At 41.5% G+C, this 24,396-nt stretch overlaps 1 protein-coding gene across 9 annotated transcripts in view; it reads left to right on the top strand.

Moving 5' to 3' along the window:
• The first annotated feature begins 15 nt into the window (after positions 1-15).
• The window catches only part of MCF2L (MCF.2 cell line derived transforming sequence like), a 117,200-nt gene continuing 92,819 nt past the window's right edge, over positions 16-24,396 (top strand). For 4 of the 9 annotated variants that reach the window (XR_008329939.1, XR_008329941.1, XR_008329940.1 and 1 more), the window contains exons 1-2: positions 16-262; positions 4,555-4,744. Coding sequence is in view for 5 of the 9 variants with exons in the window: in XM_053384389.1 (XP_053240364.1) it covers positions 4,576-4,744 (169 nt within the window). In the remaining 4 variants the exon portion in view is untranslated. Of the gene's footprint in view, positions 263-4,554; positions 4,745-11,286; positions 11,377-24,059; positions 24,362-24,396 lie in introns of those variants that run through there. The other 5 variants (XM_053384386.1, XM_053384382.1, XM_053384380.1 and 2 more) reach the window with 3 other exon arrangements.

Here is a 24,396-nt window from a genome sequence, read left to right as displayed (position 1 = left end):
GCAAGGCTGAGGAGGTGAGGGGCGCCGCCGCCGTCGGTGCTGCTACCGCTTTCCCGCTCGCGCCAACTCCACGCGGCGTCCCGGGCTGCCCCGGAGAAAGAAGGCAGGTCCTCCCCGCGCCGTAGGCTGGAGAGGAACTTGCGGCTGAAGGAGGGCGCGGAGAAAGAGGAAGACTGGTAGGCGAGGAGGGAGCACCTGGCCGGGGAGCGTCGCAGCCCTCAGAAAAAGCAGCAGCAGCAGCAGCAGCATCCCGGCCCTGGAGGTGAGCGCGAGTCATGTGCTTTGTGTGTTTGTTTGGGTTCAGGCGGCTCCTCCTCGTCAAGCGGTAGCCGGGGGGTGGGTGGGTAGGGGAATGATTTGAATCCCGGCTGCTCCCGCCTTTACCAGCTCTCCTGCTCAGTGCACGTTAGTTTGGGGTGGGTGGGTGCTGTGTTTTTTCCTCGCCCTCCTTTGCTGCGAAAGAAAGGTGAGGGGAGGTTAGCTGCAAAGCGGCGCTTCCCGCGCCCTCACGCCCCGCCGGTTCCTTTGTGAGTTTGGAGAGAAACCCAGTTTTGCTTCGAGAGCACCGGCTCGTCGATGGGGATTGGAGGCAAGGGCCGTAGCCCTGGGTAAGAGAGGGCTTTGCCTTGCATGCAAAAGGGCCCGGGTTAAATTCCCTCAGGCTCTGTCTTTCCGTAGGCCTGGGGGAAACTCTTGCCTTGAAACCCCTAGATTGCTCCTGGCGGTCTGCAGAGACAATATTGGTCTGGCGTGGTATATGGCGACTTGCTATGCACCTCTTTCATCCGCTTGCTCGTAAGTCCCACTAAGTTTAAAAGGGACTTTCCTACCTTAGTAACTGTGAAAAGACTGCTTCCTGAAAGCAAGAGTGAGTTGTCCACCTGTAATGTCCATTGTTGTGTATTGGAGGGAATTAGACCAGGTGTGTCTTGCCATGTCATAGATGTTGGTGCTGCCGTGAGAAAAGATGCACTTGCTGAAATTCCTTTTGCTCACACAGCAGCTGAAAGGCACAAGGACAGACACCTTGGACTCTGTTGTGTGTTGCCCTTCCTCTTTCACATTTATTTATTAGACATATCCCGCACTTCATCATAAGATCTCAGGACGGTTCACAAGATATGCTTTCTCTATCAGCTTTAATGTCCCAGCTGCAAGTGGGAATATGAGAATTTATTTTAACAAGTTTATATAATTATGTTAGAAACTGAGCTAGGAGCTAAATGGCATCTTAAACCTAGGTTACGGGCGCAATGACGAAATGACTAGGCAAGCTTTTTTTATAACAAGAATACAGAGCTGAAAATGAATGAACTGCAGCTAAAATATTATGTTCATTTTTCACATGGTCTAGTCCTTCCCCTGCCCACCCCCCTAATGTTCTTAAGAGGGTCTCTTCCCCAGTCTTCAGAGAGTAGCTGGAAGTGGGGAGGCAGAAAAAGCTCCTTCCACTCTGAAGGTTTAATCTGAAATCTTAGGCACAGTACTGCACTCAGAAACTGCTTACGCTAATGCAATTCTCTGCTGCAAAATGCACCTAGAACAATGGGAGTTTCGAACACTGTTATATACTGCTTAGTCATCAACACGAATAAGCTGTTTACATGAAACAGACATTAAAATTGCCAGGAAAATCAGATGTTAAAAAACTTAGGGAACCTTAAAAAAATTCAAAATAGAAATAAAATTAGTACAGTGGTACCTCGGGTTACATACGCTTCAGGTTACATATACTTCAGGTTACAGACTCCGCTAATCCAGAAATAGTACCTCGGGTTAAGAACTTTGCTTCAGGATGAGAACAGAAATCATGCTCTGGTGGCGTTGCAGCAGCAGGAGGCCCCATTAGCTAAAGTGGTGCTTCAGGTTAAGAACGGACCTCCGGAACGAATTAAGTACTTAACCCGAGGTACCACTGTAGTTTCAAAAATGCACATTATAAAATAAAATTACATATTAAAATACACATCAGATATACATGTCTGAGTAGGCCTAATTAGAGTTGCATTCTTCAGTTATTACATATTGGTATAAATTTGCGGTGGCTGGTGTCCATTGGAACTGGGAATATGGAAGGTAGAGAAGCCAAGAACAGGTCTTGGGATCTTCCTAAAAAATGTTCGGCAACTTTCAGGGTGTTCTGGTTTTTACTTTTTGAGATATGGCAACCCTAAACCAAGCCAACAAATTCTACTTCCATCCCCTGCCTGCCTGCTGAATTTTACAAACACAGCAAGAAAACGAAGGAAGAGGAGGTTGCCACATGCAGTTCCAACCTCTGGACTGCTTGTAAGCAAGAAGTCAAGCGGGGGGGGGGCTGGTTCAGGCTAGACTGAGAGGGCTGGTGGGACAGTGTGCCATTTTCTCCCTAATGGGCCAACCTCCACTAGTATACAGTGTAATATTGTGCATATCTTTTCAGAAGTTAAGTCCCATTGACTTTCATGAGACTTAACTTTCATTTCGGTGGTAAGGTTGCAGCCATGGATGGGATCAGTTAACGTAGTGAAAGGATAGATAGTGTGGTTTGTTTTTAGGTGCATAAATTGCAGTTAATGAACAATCTGGGGAGCAGTGGGATGGAGCGTGTACAGCCATTGCTGCATAAAAAGCCCTGCAATACCTGTCAGCCAGGTATAAGTTGTATACAGCAGCTACCTGGATAGGATTCTTGGGCAGCCCTCTTGCCGCTGAAGCACCTTGTTTCAGGATCCTCTAATGGCAATAGCATTGCCTCTTCTGTGCTTTTTGCTGGATCCTTACCCTCCCCAGAGAAATAGGTTGGATATTAGCATCACAGCCAAAAAATATAATTTATATCCATGGATAATGAAAAAGCCCAATCCTATGTTATGTTGCAAGTTAAGTTCCACTGTATTTAACAGAGTTTACTCCCAGATAAGGTGTGCAGCCAGGCATACTTACTTGCGAGTAAATTCCATTAAGCATAACGGTGCATACAATACAACCCCATTAAATGGAAGCAATTGTTGAATTATCTTGGTCTTGTGTTAAAAAATATATATATTTCAAGAAAGAGTCCTGTATTAAAAATCTATATTTTTCCTTTTTTCATAGAAGTAAATATTATGAAGAATTGGCAACCAGTAGGGTGAAGAGATATCATGTAATAATAATCTCTTTCAGGTTAATTGTTCCCTTTTTTCCTGTGTGGCTGGGAAAAAACGCCATGTCTCAATTTAATTCGCAATTACATTTTGCTTGGAGCTGCTGAGCTACTGAAGTTGTCTTGAATTGTTCCACTGGAAATTGTATACACTTTTCCATGTGTTTTCCAAATATGTGACTTTTTAGCAAGGTGCACAATAATGCAGGCTGGGGGGAGGTATAAACTTTATATCTTGAAATATTAAAGTATATTTCATACCCCTTAAAATTCATATCCATTTAATTTTTACAAAATTATGTGGTTTAGTTTGGTTGGATTTGTGAAGCCTTTGTAGTTCCTCAGAACCCTTTGGACAGCTCACAACATATAACATCAATACCCATAACCATAAAAATACAGTATTTCAACAGCTAAAAATGATAATCTCCAAACCTTAAAATAATCTGCAAGCAGCAAGCCAACAGCTGAATAGCCTTGCTCCATGTATGCCCTCTGGAAGAATTTTTAGTTTTATTTGTCAACTAGATGAATAAAGTATTCATAGTAAACAGCCTGCCAGACTTTCCTGGCGGGAGAGTTCTAGATGAGGGTGCTGCTACTGGAAATGCCCTTGGCTATATATGGCTTTTAGTTTGTCACCTGGTTAAAAATGGATGAAAACAGGGAATTTAATGCATTTTAAATGTCTTCTGTCTTGGGCAAAATTCATCTCTGCCGAGAATTTGTGCAATATGGGTATGTTATCGCTTTCTTGGTTTTGGAGCTGTTGCTTTTGAGACACAGGCTGCCAGAATGCTGAAAGACCCAGGATTTTTTAAAAAAACTTTTACATACACATTTATTTATTTTAAAAAGCCTCCTGCCCTCAGCTTGATGACAAGTTTCTGGAAGGAAACCAAAAATAAGAAAAGCACTCTGACTGGTAAATCATTATCCTATTTGCGTTTATTCAGAAGTAAGCCCTATTCAGTTCAGTAGGATTTACTCCCAGGGAAGTGGACATAGGATTGTAGCCTCTGTGACTTCTGGCCTGATAACTCTTCAGAAAATTGAACATTTAGGCTAATCATTGCCAGCTATCTCTATAATCCTGCCAGGTTCAGCTTGTGAGAGGTGATTTGATGCTTCTCAATATGCCAGAAATCATTTTCTGAGAAGGAATGTTACGTTATGAGATAATATATACAGAATTACAAAGGGCAAAATTATCAGCAGCTTGGTCTTTTGTCTAAAAACATTTGCACAAATTAAATATTTGTTAGGCCTACAGAATACGCAAAATCGGTATTCCAGTTTTTTAAACAGTCCCTACAAAGTGGCCTCCAGTTTAGAATTAGGTGATGTGTTGCACTTTACAAGTTGCAGAAGACCTGGGGACATGAGCATGCTTATGGAAGAAACTTTTTTTTCTTTTTAAATTGTAGGAATTGAAGTAAGATACTTTCATGTCTAATTACTGGAGGTTTGTCCTGTGTAAAGAAAATGGAAGTTGCAGCTGTTTTTCAACAGACAATCAGCCTAATGAAGGGAAAGAAGATATGGATCACCACATTGTGGTATCAGACATCATCCGGCTTGTGCAAGATAAGCAGAAGATGCTGGCAGTACAGCCAGGTAAGGCAATCTGTGCTACACCTTAGAAACACTTTACAATAAAGCCAGTCTTCCTCTGTGTCATATATAAAGTCACAAAGAAAATGGGCAAAGGAGGGAATACATTTTTTAAAATGTTGCTAGGAAACTCAATTCCTTTCCTCCCACATCTTTGACCCTGTGGCCTCTCACACTCACCTCTATATTCCTGTTTCTCCTATTCATATAGAACCGGCACAGGAGAGGGGTGTTTATGACAGAAAAAGTATTAAGAGCAGGAAGGAGGTAATTTGTTAACAAATGTGTGATGCTGTGCCAATAGCTTTTCAGTCTGCGTGTAATATGTGCTCTCTCACCTGTGTTCTCTCACTTCTGTGTCTCCAATCAGCACATCCATTTCCTGCTTCTGCAAAATGTTTTGTGATAAACTTATCTTTAGATTAGCATTTGCATCTTTTCATTGCATCTTAGAACTTCAGAACTTGCTTTCAATACGGTTATTCAGCTAATGTTTGATACTTTATAGCTAGGGTAATTAATTTGGCGTGCAGTGGACATGTTTCTGGAAAAATAGTGAGTCGTCCCCCCCAATTGTCTACCACTTTGCAGATGTTTCCTCCCCCCCCCCCATTTATGCCATACACTGCAGCTAGCTACTTCGAGCAAAAGGGTTGTCTGGTTTATTCAATGTAAGCAGATTTTAGTTTCCTGAAATCCACCATGAACATTCTGATTGTGATCCGACAATAATACTGTCCAGAAACTCTAGGATGTTAACGTTTAATCAGACTCAAAACTGGAAGTATTGCACAAGGACACTAGCCAGGTTAATAAAGTGTTTGAAAACAACTGAATTAAAATATCCTGGGATATTTTGCACACATACCTACCCCCTACCCCCCCCCCCCCACGCAAATGATAATTGGCTAAATTTGAAAAAATGCTTTAGGGAAATCTGCTTAGTTATCTTGATTGCACAAACAGGCTTTTGAGTTTGCTGCAATTCCTGTACAGTTCAGAAATACTTGGTAGTGAAAATAGCTAGCAATGGATGGATACCATATACTGGAAGGACATTATAGGATTCTGGTGAATAAAGTCATCTACATTTGACGATGTAAATTTGCAAGAGAAAAATCCATTTCCAGGTACCAAATGTTCAGGTGCAGAGTGAATGCACATGGGGGCCAGAGGGATCAGGTTCACATCCCAACCTAAAAACCCAAATGAAATAATAATTAAACCTTTACTCATTAGAAAGCCTCCGTAGGAAGCCTCTGTACTGAACATGGATATAAACATTTCTTTTTCATCACTGCAGATATTTAATTAGAAAAGGAATAATAATAATAATAATAATAATAATAATAATAATATAATATATTTATACCCCACCCATCTGGCTGGGTTTCCCTAGCCACTCTGGGTGGCTTCCAACAAAATATTAAAATACAATAGTCGGTGTGTCATTAAAAGCTTCCCTAAACAGGGCTGATTTCAGATGTCTTCTAAAAGTCTGGTAGTTTTTCTCTTTGACATCTGGTGGGAGGGCGTTGCACAGGGTGGGTGCCACTACCGGGAAGGCCCTCTGCCTGGTTCCCTGTAACTTGGCTTCTCGCAGCGAGGGAACCGCCAGAAGGCCCTCGGCACTGGACCTCAGGGTCTGGGCGGAACGATGGAAGTGGAGACGCTCCTTCAGGTATACTGGACCAAGGCCATTTAGGGCTTTAAAGGAATGCCTTGCTAAATGTACAAAAATAAGAAGATGTTTTGTGATTGGGAAACGAAACAGTTTAAAATTGATAATAGGATATTAATTGGGCTTATGATGGAAATACACCAAGAAAAATGAGAGCATATCAATCTGTAATAGCTGCAGTTAGATGTCACAATATAACCATGGTTTATTTTGATGGGAAGGAGCCTCTGTGAGCCTCAGGCTTGGGTGCATCCTCCCCTCCTCTGTGGCATGACTCCAAGGAGGACTTCAGAAGCTTTTGCTTCTGTTTTTGATTAGCTGCAGCTTGTCATTTCACCCATACCTGACAAACTGTGGTTAATCTTAAACTATTGCCAAACCATGGTTCTGAAGCTACATTGTTTCAATAAACCATAGTTCAGATTAACCACAGGTCAGGTTGTGTATAATGCTAAGTTGGAGTTATTAAAAAGGAAAGTAAAAGCTTCAGCTGCACTGAGGAGAAAATACAGGGGGGAGAATATGGTTTATCATGTCCAAACACAGCCAGTATGTGTGTCAGTTGTTCAACTTGTTTTAAAAATGCAAATTGTCACTTTATACATTTATGTAAATTTCATTTCACAGCTGCTATGTTCACAGGCTCTATAAATCTTGAGCAATTATATTTATGAGTGGGGGGGGGTGAAGACAGTCATCAGGCAAGCTGGGTTAAGATTGGGGGGGAAGTTCCCCTCAGTTTGACATCCAGCAGAGCTTTCTTCAGCAGCACACTGCTAGAAATGGTAATTCTGCACTCCAGCAGGTGTTCTTTAATTATCTTGGAACAGATTCAACTTAGCTTATTATCAATATAGTAGTCATTTTAATAATGTGGAAATTCAAATGAGAAAGGAAATCACACACCCTGGCAGAAAGTCGTCTGTTATGCATTACACATTTTGCTAAATCCAGTTATCAAGTACAGGCTTCATTCATTAATCCCATACTGCCTCCTGAAAATCAGGAGTATATCACAGAATCTTAGAATTGTAGGGTTGGAAGGGACACAGAGGGTCATCTAGTCCAACCCCCTGCAGGTGCAGAACTTGGATTTTCATTTTTTTGTGAACTAGTGATACGTAAGTAGTAATGCTTCCCATTTAAGTTACCCAAGATACAGGTTTTTATTTCCTAAAATAATTAAATGGAAGGCAGCTCGGATGAAAATTGCAGTTTTCATTGCTTTTAGTTAACTGCTTTGACCATCACCACTTAATTTTACCCTTAAAGGGTGTACTTAAGTAAGTGGAAAGTTTTACTGCTACATTTTGTGCTGATAATTGAATCTTTAGGATAGCCTGGCTCAACATAATAAATATGAAGTGAGGTATTCAAAAAATATTTTATGTTGTGTTTACTGCCAGCTTATATCAAGTTACGTGACCTTTTTTTTTGGAACTGACAGTAATTTCCCTGAGGAGACTTGCTTTACTTGATACTACCTTGGAATTAACTTGGCTTTATTTAGTATTAGATTAGCTAACTATACTTCAAAGGAGAACCCCGCAGTACTTTTTAAAATGTGGTTTTTAATCCACATTTATATGCTGCAGTACCAGTTAGCTCAGTATACTAACTGGAGTATGCACACCATGGCTTAAACGATTGGGGTGTGTGTGAATTTGGACAATCGGAAGAAAGCTTTCCTCAACCAGATGAATGTAGACCAAGAATGTGAAAACATAGGTTTCTGTTAACTTCAACACACACGGTTCAGGTATTTTTTGGAACTGACATTAATTGACCTGAGCAATCTTTACCTGGAGATGCAAGTGATCTTGGTGGCTAGGAGTACAGTGGTACCTCGGGTTACATACGCTTCAGGTTACAGACTCCACTAACCCAGAAATAATACCTCGGGTTAAGAACTTTGCTTCAGGATGAGAACAGAAATCATGCTCCGGCGGCATGGCGGCAGCAGGAGGCCCCATTAGCTAAAGTGGTGCTTTAGGTTAAGAACAGTTTCAGGTTAAGAACGGACCTCCGGAACGAATTAAGTATTTAACCCGAGGTACCACTGTACCTATTTCTAGCTATGGCTCCTGTTGGGCAGGTATTACTTGGTTACTGTATTCTGTACTTTGCATGGCTTCTAGATTGCAACATACTCTACCTGGGGCTGCCCTTGAAAGCAATTCGGAAACTTCCAACTGGTCCAGAATGCAGCAGCTAGCTTGTGGTCTGTGGTTCCATTTAGAATTTACTTAACCCCTTTTTCTAAAACATTTGCACTGGCTGCAGTTCTTTTCTGGATCCAGTTCAAGGCACTGACATTAGTGTTTAAAGCTTCAAATATCTGAGGTTTCCCTACAAACTCTCAAAGTGTTCAGCGGGACCTTTCCTGATAGTTCCACCTTTCTTGGAGTGCTGGAAATGTTGCCCTGGAAGAGATTTTTCTCTGTGGGCGCCCCTAAATTGTGTATTTCCATCCCTGCAGAGGTGCGTCTAGCGCTTCTGCTGTATGCAGAAGATAGGCCTCTTTACTCCCCTTGGCCTTTGATACTTTCCTCTTCATTTTAAAAGCAAATTCAGTGGCTGAAATTGGTAGCTTATCTCCCTCATCTGATTCCTGGTGAGAGGTCTCTGCACAGACATGCTTCAAAGAAATTAGAGCAGTGATGCTTTTATAGCCATTGATTAAAATGTCTGTTTTGTGTCTGAGGTAATTTGGCAGTTTCTGGGTTCTTCTTGGTTTTGTGGATTTATGGCACTGGCATTTTGTGCAAGCCTTTTGTGGAGAGGGGAGATTTTCATTGGGGTTTGGGCTGTGGCAGTGGGGAGGCTAATCACCCTGCCTTTGTGGTTCTGATTTGGGTTGGCAGGCTCTTGAGTTCCTGAGCTTTTTTGTGTAAAAAAACCCAAAACAACTATTCACAAAGGACTCGTCGGAAATGGATTGCTATTTTATGGCTTTGAAAGAAAAATAAATTGAACTTGGATACAAAACAGAAACTGTTACATTGACATAATCAAAGGCCTACAAGTCGGGTATTTTCAGATAATAAAGTGGACAGAGCACAGAAGGTCTGGAAGGTGCATTTCCCCCCGCTTCTGTCAAAGGAATTGTTTTCTTTATTTTTATTTCCACGTAGGCCTTAAAATCTATGTGGACAGAATGTTTCTTACCATAGGCCTTGATGGCTAATTCCGTGTTTTCACCAGTCGACACTGCCCCATGTATTTCCAGTTTATGTTTATAAAAACATAACGCAGAATCCTAATTCTTATAAACCCTGATTCGTGCAGGGGCTGCGTTCTAGGTCATCACTCACAACAACAGAGCATACATAAATTCCCTCACACATGAAAGTCGCATATCAAGGGAATGTCTAGGCTAGCTGGAATCCTTCTCCCTTCCATCAGGAAAATATGGAAGATTGTGTGGAGGAAGTTCCATGATTTGAGCCCCCACCCGCAGTTTTTTTTTTAATAATATATTTATTAAAGTTTAAGGATTTATATAAAACAGAATAAACAGAACAATAAAACAAAAACAATAACAATACATACCATCCAAAAAAGAAAGAACATACATACAAAACAGGTATAATTTCCTTCCCTTATATTCATAAAACTTACTTTCCCGACCTCCTCATACCTCCCCTTTCTGTATTCTATTCTCTAATTAAGTCAATTCAGCAAATCCTTTCCCTAATTTCTATGTACTTTTTTACCTTTCTTTTCTTAATCACATAATCATTACAGCTTTTAACTCCTTAGTTTCTGAATCAACATCGTTCTAGCCTTCAACCCCCACCCGCAGTTTTAAGTGGTACAGTCAAGACCAGGGTTTTCGAACTTGTGACCCTTCAAATTTTGTTGGACTCCAACTCCCATCATTCTTGCTGGCTAGAGCTGAAGGATGCTGAAGACGCAACAAGTTCTGAGCACTACGGTTCCCCAACCCTGGTTTAGAACAGAAGGCTCAGCACACAATAATCTGGTTTTGGTGAGAACCAGCCCAAATCATCAACCATGGAAGGATTAAAACATATTGGTTGTGTACATTTTATTTCAATGACTGTTTTAGAAATTGTATGGCGGTTTTCTTAGTGCCATCTAACCCACCAACACAGATGAGATGGTGAGATATTTGGTGCATGAACCCTTACTCCCCAGTAGGTGTTGCTGTTGAACCAATGTCGCAGGCTTGGTGATGGAGACATGACTGGGAGTTTAAAACAGGAGGGAAAGGAGGACTTTAATTACCGTATTTTTCGCTCTATAACACGCACCTGACCATAACACGCACGTAGTTTTTAGAGGAGGAAAATCCATAGGCATGCCACCCGTAGGAATTCCCTCCATAACACGCACAGACATTTCCCCTTACTTTCTAGGAGGAAAAAAGTGAGTGTTATGGTGCAAAAAATACGGTACTTATAGGGGTTGGCAGCGATTGTCAAAGCAGTGTATATACCACCTAGGGGGAGACAGAAAGCCTGGTGAGCAAGTCCTTTCCCCTTTAACTCTCCCTCTTTCGCCATCTGAGCAACAGACAAACGAAAAACATGCAACAAATCATATGACTTCTAAACGTAATACGTAAAATAGAATTGAGCCATCAGCACTTTTGAATAAACTGGATGTTACTTCCTGAAGTGAAATATGCCTGGTTATTAAAGTGTCCAGTAAATCTCTTTTGAGTGAATGAGGATTTCACTGTGTGAACTCCCTCCTCTGTGTTCTGTTTCCAAGGAAACCACTGCGCTGCAAAGGGACTGCATGAAGTTGAATCTGTCAGTTATGCTGCTTGTTGGTTATGTGACTGCAGGTTTGGGATTTAGTACTTGCACTTGCACTTTTTCTTTTCCTGCTTTAGTCACGTGGTGGATGATACCTTCCTTAAACTTTATGAAGTAAATCTCTGTGGTGAAATAGGATTGCGCTTTTGAAGAAAGCTTCAGGAAAGGTTAGTCTGATTTCCTGGGGCAAGTGTTGGTTGAAAATACACACTCCTCTAATTCCCCCTTATAAATAATGGAAATTTAATGTTGTTAGTATATAGAACCTGAGTTTGGAGAGTTATTGCATTTGCCTCTTAAAAGGGTTTTGATAGGTAACATCAAATGTTGGGATGGGATAGAGATTCGTGTTTATTGTGATTTTTAGCTTCCACGTCAATGTTTCCTGAACTTGCAGTTGCTCCTTAAGATTCAATCTAACCCTGTGTGAATGATAGCCAAGTTAAAGCTTTTGAAGAAGATTAATAGCATGGACTTTTTATTAGTAGTATTAAAAAATTCTGTGGAGAATCATTATTATTACAGCATGTGGCACTTTAAGGAGTGTTGTAATCCAACAAAAACACAAGTCCCTGCCTCAGGGGAGTGTTTAATCTGAAATCAACAGTGAAGAAAACAATGTCAGGGCAGAGAGAGTGAGAGAGAGAGAAGAGATAGCAAGGGATGGATGTGAACAGTTTCATGTAGATGAAGTTGGTTACAGATGGGAGGAATTAATACATGTGTGTCTGTTTTAGTAATATTCTGTATGATACTTTTGTCATGAAAGGACTCAGAACTTATATTTATGTACTTACCTTTATTAAAGTAATTTTTATAATGTAATTGTAAAATATACCACAGTTCTAGTGGCAAAATGTGGAGATTCTCTACGTTTCATTCATAAAAGGCAATTTTAAAGGCTTGGGTAATCTACCCTGGCTTGTTTTCCAAGTAGGATCATGGCCTTAATGACCCTCTGCCCATTAAGACAGAGAGACAGACAGCAGATAACTCCATTGTCCATTCCTTTTAAAGTCTTAATCAAAGTCACCTGCATAAGACTTAGAAGAAGGATGGTCAGAGTTTGCCTGTCTAAGCTGTGCTGATCTAGACCTTGTAGGCCCCTGTATTCTGAACATGAATCTCACATTCTCTTTGCATTGAATGAGGATGCAGAACAGCAAAATGGGCATAGGGATTGAAAGTGCAGAATTCTCCCTTCCCATGGCCTCTCTACCCAAGCATTCTTCTCCCAGGTGCTCACACTTCCAGTATGAGGAGGAAAGTACTTGTGCGAGGGAAGACAGTGCCTGAAGGTAGAGAACCTATAGGTGATAAGGGGAGCAGTCTATACTGTTTACATTCAATACTTCTGGTGTTTAAAATTGAGATACACATCCCTTTCTATGTGATGGGAGTAGAGCTGGGCAATAACTAGTTTTCAACATTGCAGTAGTCTAGAACATTGTGATATACTGTGATACATCACAGTGCCTGATATGTCAGTATATTGCTATGTACAGTGGTACCTCGGGTTACATACGCTTCAGGTTACAGACTCCGCTAACCCAGAAATAGTGCTTCAGGTTGCTTCAGGATGAGAACAGAAATCGGGCTCCGGCGGAGCGGCAGCAGCAGGAGGCCCCATTAGTAAAGTGGTGCTTCAGGTTAAGAACAGTTTCAGGTTAAGAACAGACTTCCAGAACGAATTAAGTTCTTAACCCGAGGTACCACTGTAGAGGCATTGGCTGGCTTCACAGTTTTTCCTGCATCGTGCCTGCTCTTGTGAATCCCTGCCCCATTGCATGAGGCAGGGAACAGCTGAGCTGGCAAAGTTAACCAGGACTGCAGGAATCAAGAGAAGCATTGGCTGGCTTCACGGTTTTCCCATCATTTTGATTTTTGCATAGTGCACATACACAAAATGGTAGGCAGTTATCCTATAGAAATAAAAGTACAGATCTATTTATGCTCTTTTCCCGTAAAACATCCTAAAGTGATTTAGAAAACCCCATCAGCAATTAAAAAAACAGATATAAAGCAATTTCAAGTCCAATACAAATGCCAGTCTGGGATAAAAATAGCCAATTAAATAAAGAGAGGTAATGACTAAAGGGAGACAGTTGGGTGGACACCCTATGAGTTTCTATCTAGTTGCCCTTCACTAACATTAATGATAAGGGGACTATAGGAATGACTTCTTGCATTTTTGTTTCTGGTGTATGATTGGGCAGAGCTACTGTATGTGGGATTATGAATGAATGCCTTTAAATTGAAAGCCCCTTTAAATGTAACTGTAGGTGTTTCAGTAGTAATCTTGCTTGGTTACACGAGGAATTGCAGATGTGAACACATTCCTGTTTTATTTATTTGAAATGGAATCTGAGAATATTCCCTCAGGAAGCGAGACCCAGATCTCCCAGATCCCCGTTTAATTCTGTCCAGTGACCACCAGTAGCCTTGTTAAAACATTGATTGAACCAGTAAATTCCATGGGCTCTCTTATATAATATGTCAGGGAACTGAACACAGAGGGGAGAAACTACCCTATAAGGCGCACCGGCCCTAGGACGCACCTAGTTTTCAGGGGGGGAAATCAAGGAAAAAAATATGATTTCCCCCCCGCAGCTCTGGGAGCAGCAGACAGGCGGAATTCCCCCACCTCATAGAAAAGCCCGCAGAAGCCGTGCACCCTTTAAAGAGTGTGCGGCTCCTGCGGGCTTTTCGACCCAGCTTGTGGGGCTGGCGATGGGGGGAAGCGCTGCTTTCCCCCACCGCCAGCCTCCAAACCAGGTCGGAGAGTAGCGCGAAGGCGTCGCGTGCCACCCTGCTGCCCCCTGATCCTCGGGCTGGCGATGGGGGGAAGCGCTGCTTTCCCCCACCGCCAGCCTCAAAGAGCAGACTCTCCTGGCTTCAGCGAAAGCAACGCGAAGCCTCCGGAGCGCAGGCTTCAGAGGCTTCACGTTGCTATCGCTGAAGCCAAGGAGCCTGCATTCGCCCCATGGGACGCACACACATTTCCCCTTCATTTTTGGAGGGGAAAAAGTGCGTCCTATAGGGCAAAAAATACGGTAGATGCAATTGAGTTCTTTCAAAATCAAATGTATCATTTGATAGTCCCAAATTTTTTTTCCAGTATTCACACATCAAAGCTCTTCATTTTTTATAAAAGCTAAGATTATTTAAGGTTTTGACAGTTTTTGTAAATGTTTTAAAGAAAGGAGGAAAACTTAACTATATTGCTGGTATGATATAATGAGTTGCTTTCCTCCTCAAGGGTGAATTTTCCTTTTCTTTGATATGTACTCAAACTGACAAGGTACCAGTGATGTACTCTTGTTCGGTCCTGAAATACCTTTTGGAATTAATGCTATGTGATGATTAAATGTGGCATTTTATTAAAACGCCATTTGCTGTATTTGTTAAGATTAGCCTGACTTGCTCTCAAATGAATGCTCTTGATTTGTATGTTTAATCTCTTTACATGGGAGTCATAAGGAGTGTGGATTAAGAGAGCTTTATATCATCAAAGTTAATTTTAAAATGTACATGACAGCAGTTATTATATTAACAAAAAAACAACAACCTCGCAACCCTGCCGTTGTTGCTTTGTGATAAATATTAAGGATTAAAACTTAGTTTGCCTTTATTCAGTCTCTTTATAATTCTGTTATAAATAAAATTACCCCCTTCTGATGCCTTTAAATAAAGACTATACTCAATTATGAATCATAACTTTCAAGTTTCATTGGGATTGGAGGCAGTTCAGGAGCATATCATTATTTTCTAGACTTGGTGGTATCATTATCACTTCTTTGTGTTCACCATACTTGACTTGCAAAATAAACACTCCAAGTTATGTGCATCTTTGAGCAGAGTGGGGAGTCTACCTCTTCCAGCTACAGGAATTGAATATTGGGTCAAGATTTAGATTCCAGGTGTTCAATTTCTGTTCTAGGAAACCTTTGTTTCTCATCTCAAGAAAAACCTCAGTAATGGTGTACAGGCTACTCTAAAAGAAAGATTGCCCACCATTGATCTCCATTATGTTGTGTGTAGCAACAAGAAAGTTAGGTTTGCGTTAGGCTACATTGTGGTTAAGCTAAGCCAACATGGACCAATATGTTCTACAGATGCTTCTGCAACACTAACCGAACGTGTATTTTGGAACATGACCTTGAGTCTAATGTGCAGATGTTCCTTGACAGACAAACGGATAGACCAAATCTGAAAACAGGCATAAGGCAATTGTTCCACCCAACCCAAATCTAAGGCCCAATTTGCCACAGAGCTGGTATCTGCAATTATGAAGTGGAATAGTTTGTGTGGTCTGGGAGAGCTGGTGTACAGGTGCAGTAGTGTAGATTACTCATTTTAAATTGGGTAGAGGACCTTTTTGACTCCCAAGGGCCATCTACCTATCAATTGCATGTTGTCATTATGATGTCAAATGAGTGACAGGTGGGCAGGGCTACCTCTCAGAATTCCTTGTGCTTTGCAAGTCTCCACACTCTCCCTTTTTCAGTTTCTCAGATTAAGGACATGAAGGGGGGAGACTTCCAAGAGGCTTTAAGACAGCCACTGCCCTTCTGTGTGAGCATGTGGGGGACTGGAAGTTCTTTTAAATTTAGGGGGAGAAACAGTGACCCATGCAGTCTGTAGAGTCACGTAGAAACATACATAATTCTTTGGAAATAAACTTCTCTTTTTTGCAGTATATGGGGTATAACACTGGTCAACAACAAATTTGTTGTCTGCGTTTTTTCAGTTGATTTAGGACAAATCTGATGTGCTGAATCCAAAAATCACATTGGTTTTGCTCAATCAGGTCAAGTTTTTGAGCTATGGCCACATGCCTTTTTTACGTTTTTGTTCACATGTACGCTTGTGTGGAGCATTTTAGAAGAAGTTGGTGGGGGTAAAATGCCATGTTGAATAATTGTTTTGATTGGAAATTATTATTTTAATGATAAGAAGTATTCAGGTCCGATAGTTCTGGGTGATTATGTCGAAAAGGGCTCAGTTTGAAGTCATAAAACCTCAAAATCTTCCATAAATTGGTGCGGCAAAGCATAAAGTTGCTTACCATGCTTATTTTGGTATTAAACTTGGTGACCAGGATAAAGCTTGGGCACCACACATGGCATGCACCGAGACTCTACGTGGGTAGACCAATGGCAAGAGGAGTCTGAACTTTGGAATTCCCCTGGTTTGGAGGGAGCCGGAAAACCATGTCACTGACTGCTACTTCTGCGCTGTTGATGTGACTGGGATCAACAGAAAGAACCGGAGCAGCCTCAAGTATCCTGATCTTCAATCAGCACGTCGTCCTGTAGCTCATTGTGATGAAATTCCAGTGCCTACCTTCGGAGAACTTCCTGACATTAGTGACGAAGATGCTTCCAGTGTTGAAGGACATGAAGAAGAAGTGGTTCTTGAAGATGATGCTCCACATCCATTTTCCCAAAAGGAGTTGAATGATCTAGTTCGCGACCTCAGCTTGTCAAAGGACTCTGCTGAACTGTTGGCATCCAGATTGAAGGGAAAAAACCTCCTCTCTGACAGTGCTCGCATCAGCTTCTTCCGCAACAGGCATCAAGAGTACCTCCGTTTTTTCTCGGAAGAGAAGGACTTGGTGTACCGTGCGGATATTGCGCAGCATCTGCTCAAGCTTGGAGTGCCACAGTACGAACCCAAAGATTGGAGACTGTTCATTGACAGCAGCAAGCGATCACTGAAATGTGTTCTGCTACACAACGGCAACCAGTTTGCCTCTATACCCCTGGCTCACTCGACTACACTGAAGGAGAACTATGAAGCAGTGAAGTATGTGCGGGAGAAAATTGGTTATGATCAGCATAAGTGGCTTATTTGTGTTGACCTGAAGATGGTGAACTTTTTGTTGGGACAACAGTCTGGCTTCACCAAGTACCCATGTTTTCTGTGCATGTGGGATAGTAGGGACCGTGCTCAGCATTACACGAAGAAGGACTGGCCTGTGCGGGAGGAATTGGTGCCTTGCAAAGAAAGGAACGTCATCAACGACCCTCTGGTGGACAGAGACAGAATACTCTTCCCACCGCTGCACATCAAGCTCCGCTTAATCAAGCACTTCACCAAGGATCTGGACGAGGATGGTGACTGCTTCACTTACTTGTGCCAGGCTTTTCCAGGATTGACCATGGAGAAGTTGAAAGCTGGCATCTTTGATGGTCCTCAGATCCGTCAGCTCATCAGAGATCCAGAGTTTGGAAACTCAATGAACGAAGTGGAACTGGAAGCGTGGCAGGCATTTGTTCTGGTAGTGAAGAACTTTCTTGGCAACAATAAGGCCAGAAACTACGCAGAACTTGTCAACAACATGCTGACTGCTTTCAGAAACCTGGGCTGCAACATGAGCGTCAAGATGCACTACCTATTTTCACATATGGACCGGTTTCCTGAGAACGTGGGTTCAATGAGTGACGAGCAGGGGGAGAGATTCCATCAGGACATGAAAGAGATGGAGACCAGGTATCAGGGTCGGTGGGACGCAATCATGATGGCTGACTACTGTTGGACTCTGAAGAGAGACCTCCCTGCCGCTGAGCATTCCAGGAGTTCCAAGAAACGGAAGTTCAAGCCCTGAAGTTTGAAAAATGGTGAAGCAGAATGCAATTTACGTGTACTTACATTTATCAATGCCCACCATTCAGTTTATAGTAATCAATGTTTCTATCAGGTAATCAATATATGTTGTTGGAAAAACATTTTTTTCTCTTAAAAACATATTTAGGATGATATGTGTTGACAAAAATCAGCTGATAATGCCACAAAAATGTAATCGATTTTGTCACAAGATCTGATTTTTTTCAAATCAACATAGCACGAAAACCTGACCTGATGGAGAGAAACGGATGCCATTTCCTGATTCAGCAGTGCAAAAATACCCTAAATCAATTGTAGAAATCTAGACAACATTCAAAAAGTAAAAAATTGTTGCCCAGTGTAATCATTCATGGATTTTAGAATGCTGAACTCTTCTAATGTAATTTTCTGCAGCAGGTTGAGCAAAAGAAGCAACCCTATTTGTTGTGATAATGGCTTCCTCAACATTTATCAACTGGCCAAAAAAAAAAAATGCTAGAAAAATACTACCTGTGCTGCTGATAGAAGTAGTGCGACTCATGCAACACGTTGGCGATTAATATACAAAGAACAATAATTATACATACTTTATCAACCTTCTGAGAAAAATACAAAACATTAAACAAAGCCACAAAGACTTGCGAACTACCCAGCCTAAGGCTAAGCAAATCAGTCTCTTAAGCTTAAACCAAGAAAGAGTATTCTCTATAAGATTGAATATCAATATAAATATCAAGACTTTGAGATTAGATCACTGAAGAAGGCCGGAAAACTATCTTGGGAATGTGTACCTGCAAGCCCCAGTTAAAGGGCCCCATCAGGGGCGAACAGCGGCCTTTTGATTACTTGGAGTGCCAGAGCGAAACAGGTGCAAAACGCCAGCACCCTGTCGTCTACAACTTCATTGTCTACAACTTTATTAACATCTATCTACAACTCTACTAGCATCTCTTGGTATTGTGAATACAGTGGTCCCTCTAGATACGAACGGGATCCGTTCCGGAGCCCCGTTCGCATCTAGAAGCAAACGTAACTAGTGATGGCACGTCTGCACACACGCACATCGCTTTTCGCCGCTTCTGCGCATGCATGTGACGTCATTTTGAGTGTCTGCACATGCGCAAGCGGCGAAACCCAGAAGTAACGCGCTCCGTTACTTCTGGGTTGCCGCGGAGCGCAACTCGAACGCGCTCAACCCGAAGCACATTCAACCCGAGGTATGACTGTATCACCGAACTTAGCTTTTGTTGGTATCTTCATGAACTTATCTAATAGACTGAGTTAAGCATTTGAAAAATCCATTGAAACCAGACATAAGTTCATTTTAGTCTGGGTACTTTGCAAGTCTTTGTGGCTTTGTTTAATGTTGTGTATTTTTCTCAGAAACAAAGAAAAAAGCTTCTATTCTCACCCTGGATAAATTTTATTATATTATACACATAGGAGAACTCAAAAGGTATACAGTATACCATGTACATACTTTGGTTGGATATAATATTACTGCTGATTTTGGGATAGGGTGGGGCTTTCAAATGGTTTTCTTAATACTCAGGCTACAACCCTAGACAGAGGGTCAGACTTGACTACAGGGGATCTGAGGTTCAAAAAGCTGTAGATCATAAATGTAGCTGCCTTCTGGGTTGTGATCCAAGCAGGACCGCTGGTAAGGCCATAATCTTTTAAATCATCACTTCGTTGTTTGACATGTCTTTTGCAGAGTAAAAATCTGGACTTGAATACCAAGTGGTATTGAGTTTTCTTCTATTCGCTACTTACTGCATCAGATTAATTTTCTTAAAAGCGAAAAAATAGCTAAGGCTAAAAAGGAAATAAATTTCCTGGGACTTAAAATAGTTGAGGCACATAAATAAAACTAATAGTGTGCTGTGAATTATGGATTCTGCCATCAGACCAGTTGAAAAATCCCACAGTTCAACTGCCTCTGGGTACTTCAAGTTTGTGTTATTTGTTGTAACTTCTGCTACAGTAAATGGAGAGTTCATTACTTAAAAGCAGTAAGGCTTTGCTCTTGGGTTAATTTAACTACCGTGAAAGGGAAAATGTGGGTTTGGGTATCTTAAGAGGTTTCCTGGTGAGATTGCTGCCTTCGGGAAGTGGAATTTGTTAAGAACATGTTATTTATAGGAAGTACTCTGTGCTGCAAGAACTAAGATTAACATATCCTAGTAACCCATAAGGACAACAACAAAAATGCCTCATTAACGTTTGCAGTGTTAATCCTCACACTATTTGTGATGCAGGGACCGGGGCTCAAGAAATAATTAGTGGATATTTGAGCAAATCAGGCCAGCCTTCCAAAATTTTCGATCCAAATAGCTATTGAAGACACAGGTCTTGCACTTAGTCTGCATTCCTGCATGTGTGCTATCTCTAGTTCAAGGAAAGCCCATAATGCAGGACCCACACCATGCAGGGCTCCAGGTAACCTACAAAGGGTTGCGTATTTTTGTGGTTCCTCGTCACAGCCTTCCCACACATGGGAGCAAAAATCAGCTTGCATTCTGGTTTTGTAGAGGAAGGGTAGGTTGTTGTTGTTGTTTAGTCGTTTAGTCGTGTCCGACTCTTCGTGACCCCTGGACCAGAGCACGCCAGGCACTCCTGTCTTCCATTTTTTTTTTTTTAATTTAATATTTATTAGAATTTTCAAAAAACACACAACAAACAAGAACAAGAAATAAACCAAACAAAAGAGAAAAAAACAAACACAAAAATACAAAATATTCAAAACTAAACAACAATAAAAACACATAAAAGTTTCTGATACTTATTGTTCTTAACCTTATTTCTCAGACCTCCTCACACCTCCCCTTCTTGTATTCCCATTTAAATTGTCAGTTCAGCAAGTCCTTAACTTATTTCTTTACCTTAACTTATACATTTATTCTAACTTACTATTGTTTTACTTTCCTTCTTTTTTCCATTTCCTCCATTTATTTTTAACAATCTTATTTTCAATTAATTTAAAAAGAAAAAACCAATTTTACCTTATTAAAAACACACATCCATACTTATACCCCATTAATTATTCTTAAACCTTTTTCCTAAAGTCGACCGACATTTCCCTTCCACGATTTGCCCAATTTCCTTACCATTAACTAAATTATAAAAAACAAATTATCATTATACACCCTTTAGATTCCCAACCTCCGCCCACCCTTTTCCCGGTTCCAGACCCCAACCAATGTCCATCAGTCTTTATGTTATTTATTTAGCCTGGAGATCTCACGTCCGAGGCCCTTATATCTCTCTCAGTTCCTTTCCGCCGGTCTCTTTGATGGTCCTTAATGTTAAGCCCCAAGTCTCGGAGGGGCTCCGGCCCAACAGAATCCATGTTACTTCCAGCCAGTCCTCCATACTTAAAAGCAAAGCCTATGGGGTGCTCCAACTCTTGTTTCAGATTTCTTACAGATCCAAATGTCCCCAAAGCTCCAGCTTTCACCTTCAACCAATTTGTAATCCTCAGGTCTTCAGGTCTCCTCCCGAGGAGATCTTTCCATTTTCCAGATTCCCATTCAGACCAGGCTTTCCACATCCAATTTTTATTATCCTTTTTTGTCATCATGTCAGGCCTCATGTTGTAACTCTCCTTTAACTCCTGCAAATCTCCTGCTCCTCCTTCATTTTCTTCAAAAACAACACATTGCTCCATCGTTTCTACGCTTTCAGTTTCATTTATTTGTTCAGTTAAATAGGCTTCCTGTTTCAAGTCCTTATCAGGCTCCAAGCTGTTGTTTACTGTCCAGTGTAGTAATGATACGTTTGTAGACAAAGCATTGTATTCATCTTTCAAGTTTCCCAAGAGAACGAAAACTCTGTCTAGTTCTGTTTGGAATTTACATACTCCAGTCATTTTTGTAGTGTAATGTCCTTATTCCCCCTCTAGGGGGATTTTAGTTCCTTAATGTTCCTTTCAGCTCAAAACCAAAAGTCCAGTTATTTTGTATCAGCCCTCCTTGTTTTTAACAAAGTTGTACCAAATAAACCAGCAGAAACAGCAGAAACAATGTTTTCTTTTTCCAGCTGACAGCTAGCTGACTAACAGCTCACTTGACAGCTGTCAAAATCTTCCATACACCAGGCTTTCTCATAGGGCGTTCCCGGGTCTGGGGGGGGGGTAAAATTTCAGTCCCCAAGTTCTTTTTATCCTCCAGTAAATCTTCTTATAGTGTCAAAACCGTGAAATCAAAATCTTTTCATTAAAAAAAACAAGAAGCAAATTCTTTCGACCTTAGCTGCTCAGTCCTTTGCTTTAAATTGTTTACAAAGAGGGGGGGGTGACTTCCTTTTTAGCCCCTTCCCGCTCGTTCCAAATCCAGAATTAAAATTTTTTATAAAGTCCCAATCTCCGTATTACTCACGGGTTTATATTTTAGAGTCCAGTCGATCTTGGAAGAAGTTGGCGCTCTCTGTCTATGGCTTGCGGCTTCACTCCGTAGGCGAGGGAGTACTCTCAGCACCACGCCTCACCCTGCCTCCGTTCCGAAGCCTTTAAAAAGGCTCCGTCGCAGATTGGGGGGGCGCAAATGGTGCCCGCCGAGTCTCTGTGTTCACAGGCATCCGCGCCTGTGATTTTAAGGGTCCCCGCTTCGCCGCAGCGGCCAGACCCAGACGCTACGGAGCCGATTCCCTCCGGAGCTCGGAGGGAATCCGCCATTAAACAATGGCGCCAACCCGGAAGTCGGCACTCCTGTCTTCCACTGCCTCCCGCAGTTTGGTCAAACTCATGCTGGTAGCTTTGAGAACACTGTCCAACCATCTCGTCCTCTGTCGTCCCCTTCTCCTTGTGCCCTCCATCTTTCCCAACATCAGGGTCTTTTCCAGGGAGTCTTCTCTTCTCATGAGGTGGCCAAAGTATTGGAGCCTCAGCTTCAGGATCTGTCCTTCCAGTGAGCACTCAGGGCTGATTTCCTTAAGAATGGATAGCTTTGATCTTCTTGCAGTCCATGGGACTCTCAAGAGTCTCCTCCAGCACCATAATTCAAGGGTAGGTTACTCACCCATAATTCATACTGAGTTGCCCTACAGCTTTCATAATTCCTGTTGGCTATTATCTGCTAATGGGAGGTGGAATCCAACAACTTCTGGAGTTCACCATGTTGTCTACCTCCTGGTTTATGCAGCACTTGACTGCTTAATCTCAGTCAATTGATTTCAATTTTCTAATGTTCATAAATCCAAAACTAACATAGTAAAAAAATGGCTTCTAAGCAAGGTATTTTATTTTAAATGTAGTACTTTAAATTGTTGTGACTCTCCTTGGGACCTTAGGGTGAAGGGCAGGTAATAAATCAAATTATCATCATTATTAATAATAATAATTTAAAATGTGGCTTTTGTCTTAACTAAATAGTGCTCATCTGAAACAACATGGCTGTTTTTTTCTTTTTTGCAAAGATCCTAACACAGAGTTGTTCCGCCTGGCCTTTGGCTTGGAGCCAATTTGATTCCCTCCCTCCCTCTCTTTCTTTTTTCTTTTCCTTCTCCTCCTGCGATGAGGCTACATTTTAATAATTTAATGTTCCATTATTTTAATGTTGTATTTTATTTTTGTTTTTAAGTTGTAATCATTCATCTTGTTTTTATTATTGCTTGTAAGCCGCTCTGAGCCCGGCCTTGGCTGGGGAGGGCGGGGTATAAATAAATTATTATTATTATTATTATTATTATTATTATTATTATTATTATTATTTTGGCTCCCACAACCCAGGTCCCAGAAGCCATTTGGCTCCTAGCTTTTCTATCCCAGTTTCCAACACTGATTAAAAGACTTAAGGGATACAGTACAACCAAATGTCAATAGCACTTGACCCACTGGATTTATGTTTTCATTCATTTCATTTTATTTTAAAAAGCCCAACCAGGCAGAAATTTAAAAACAACAAGTATTTCATCTAAACTAGGCTTCCTTGGCTGCTTCCAATGGAAGGGAAATTCTGTGTCCTCCCCTTTTTCTGTTCAGAGCTGTATTATCTTTCAAAGCTGTGTTAGCTTTCCTCTTTTTAAGGAAACAGCAGGCAGCATCAGTATAGATGTGCTGCTAAAGCAGAGCAACGCTGGGATGTGCTTTAACTCTTCCAGCGAGGGAGAGCTGGCTAATGAAAGCGTCGTGTTAATTCTGACATCTAATAGCGATTCAGCGTGGGAGCAAGGCTGGGTGGTGGGGTTGCTTCATGGAGGAGGGGATAACTTTTTTTTTTTAAGCGATATTGATGTAATTATCATTCGTGACTCTGCCTCTCCACAGCATCCCTCCTGTCTGTGCACTGCGGAGGAAGGGTTCTTGCACCTCCTTTTGAGCTAATATGGAGAAGGAGGGTGGGGGGTATCTGTGTGCAGTAACTGAAATGCAGTGCTGTTGAAGCAGTGCTGTAGGTCCCCCCCATAATGTTTCTACTTGATGATGGGGAGAAGAATGCTTTCCTGTGCGTTGCCTTTGTTAGAGAATGAGATGCTGGCTAAAAACTGAAGAAATGGCTTTGGAAGAATTGGACTGGAGATTGTATGCTGTTTCTCAGCACACTGGTAGGAGGAGCTGCAGGTCTTAAATACTGTAATGT

This window comes from Podarcis raffonei, chromosome 4 (genome assembly GCF_027172205.1).
Source record: "Podarcis raffonei isolate rPodRaf1 chromosome 4, rPodRaf1.pri, whole genome shotgun sequence".
NCBI lineage: Eukaryota > Metazoa > Chordata > Lepidosauria > Squamata > Lacertidae > Podarcis > Podarcis raffonei.
The sequence above is the reverse complement of the archived record's forward strand: the minus strand, read 5'-3'. Positions and strand labels throughout refer to the sequence as shown.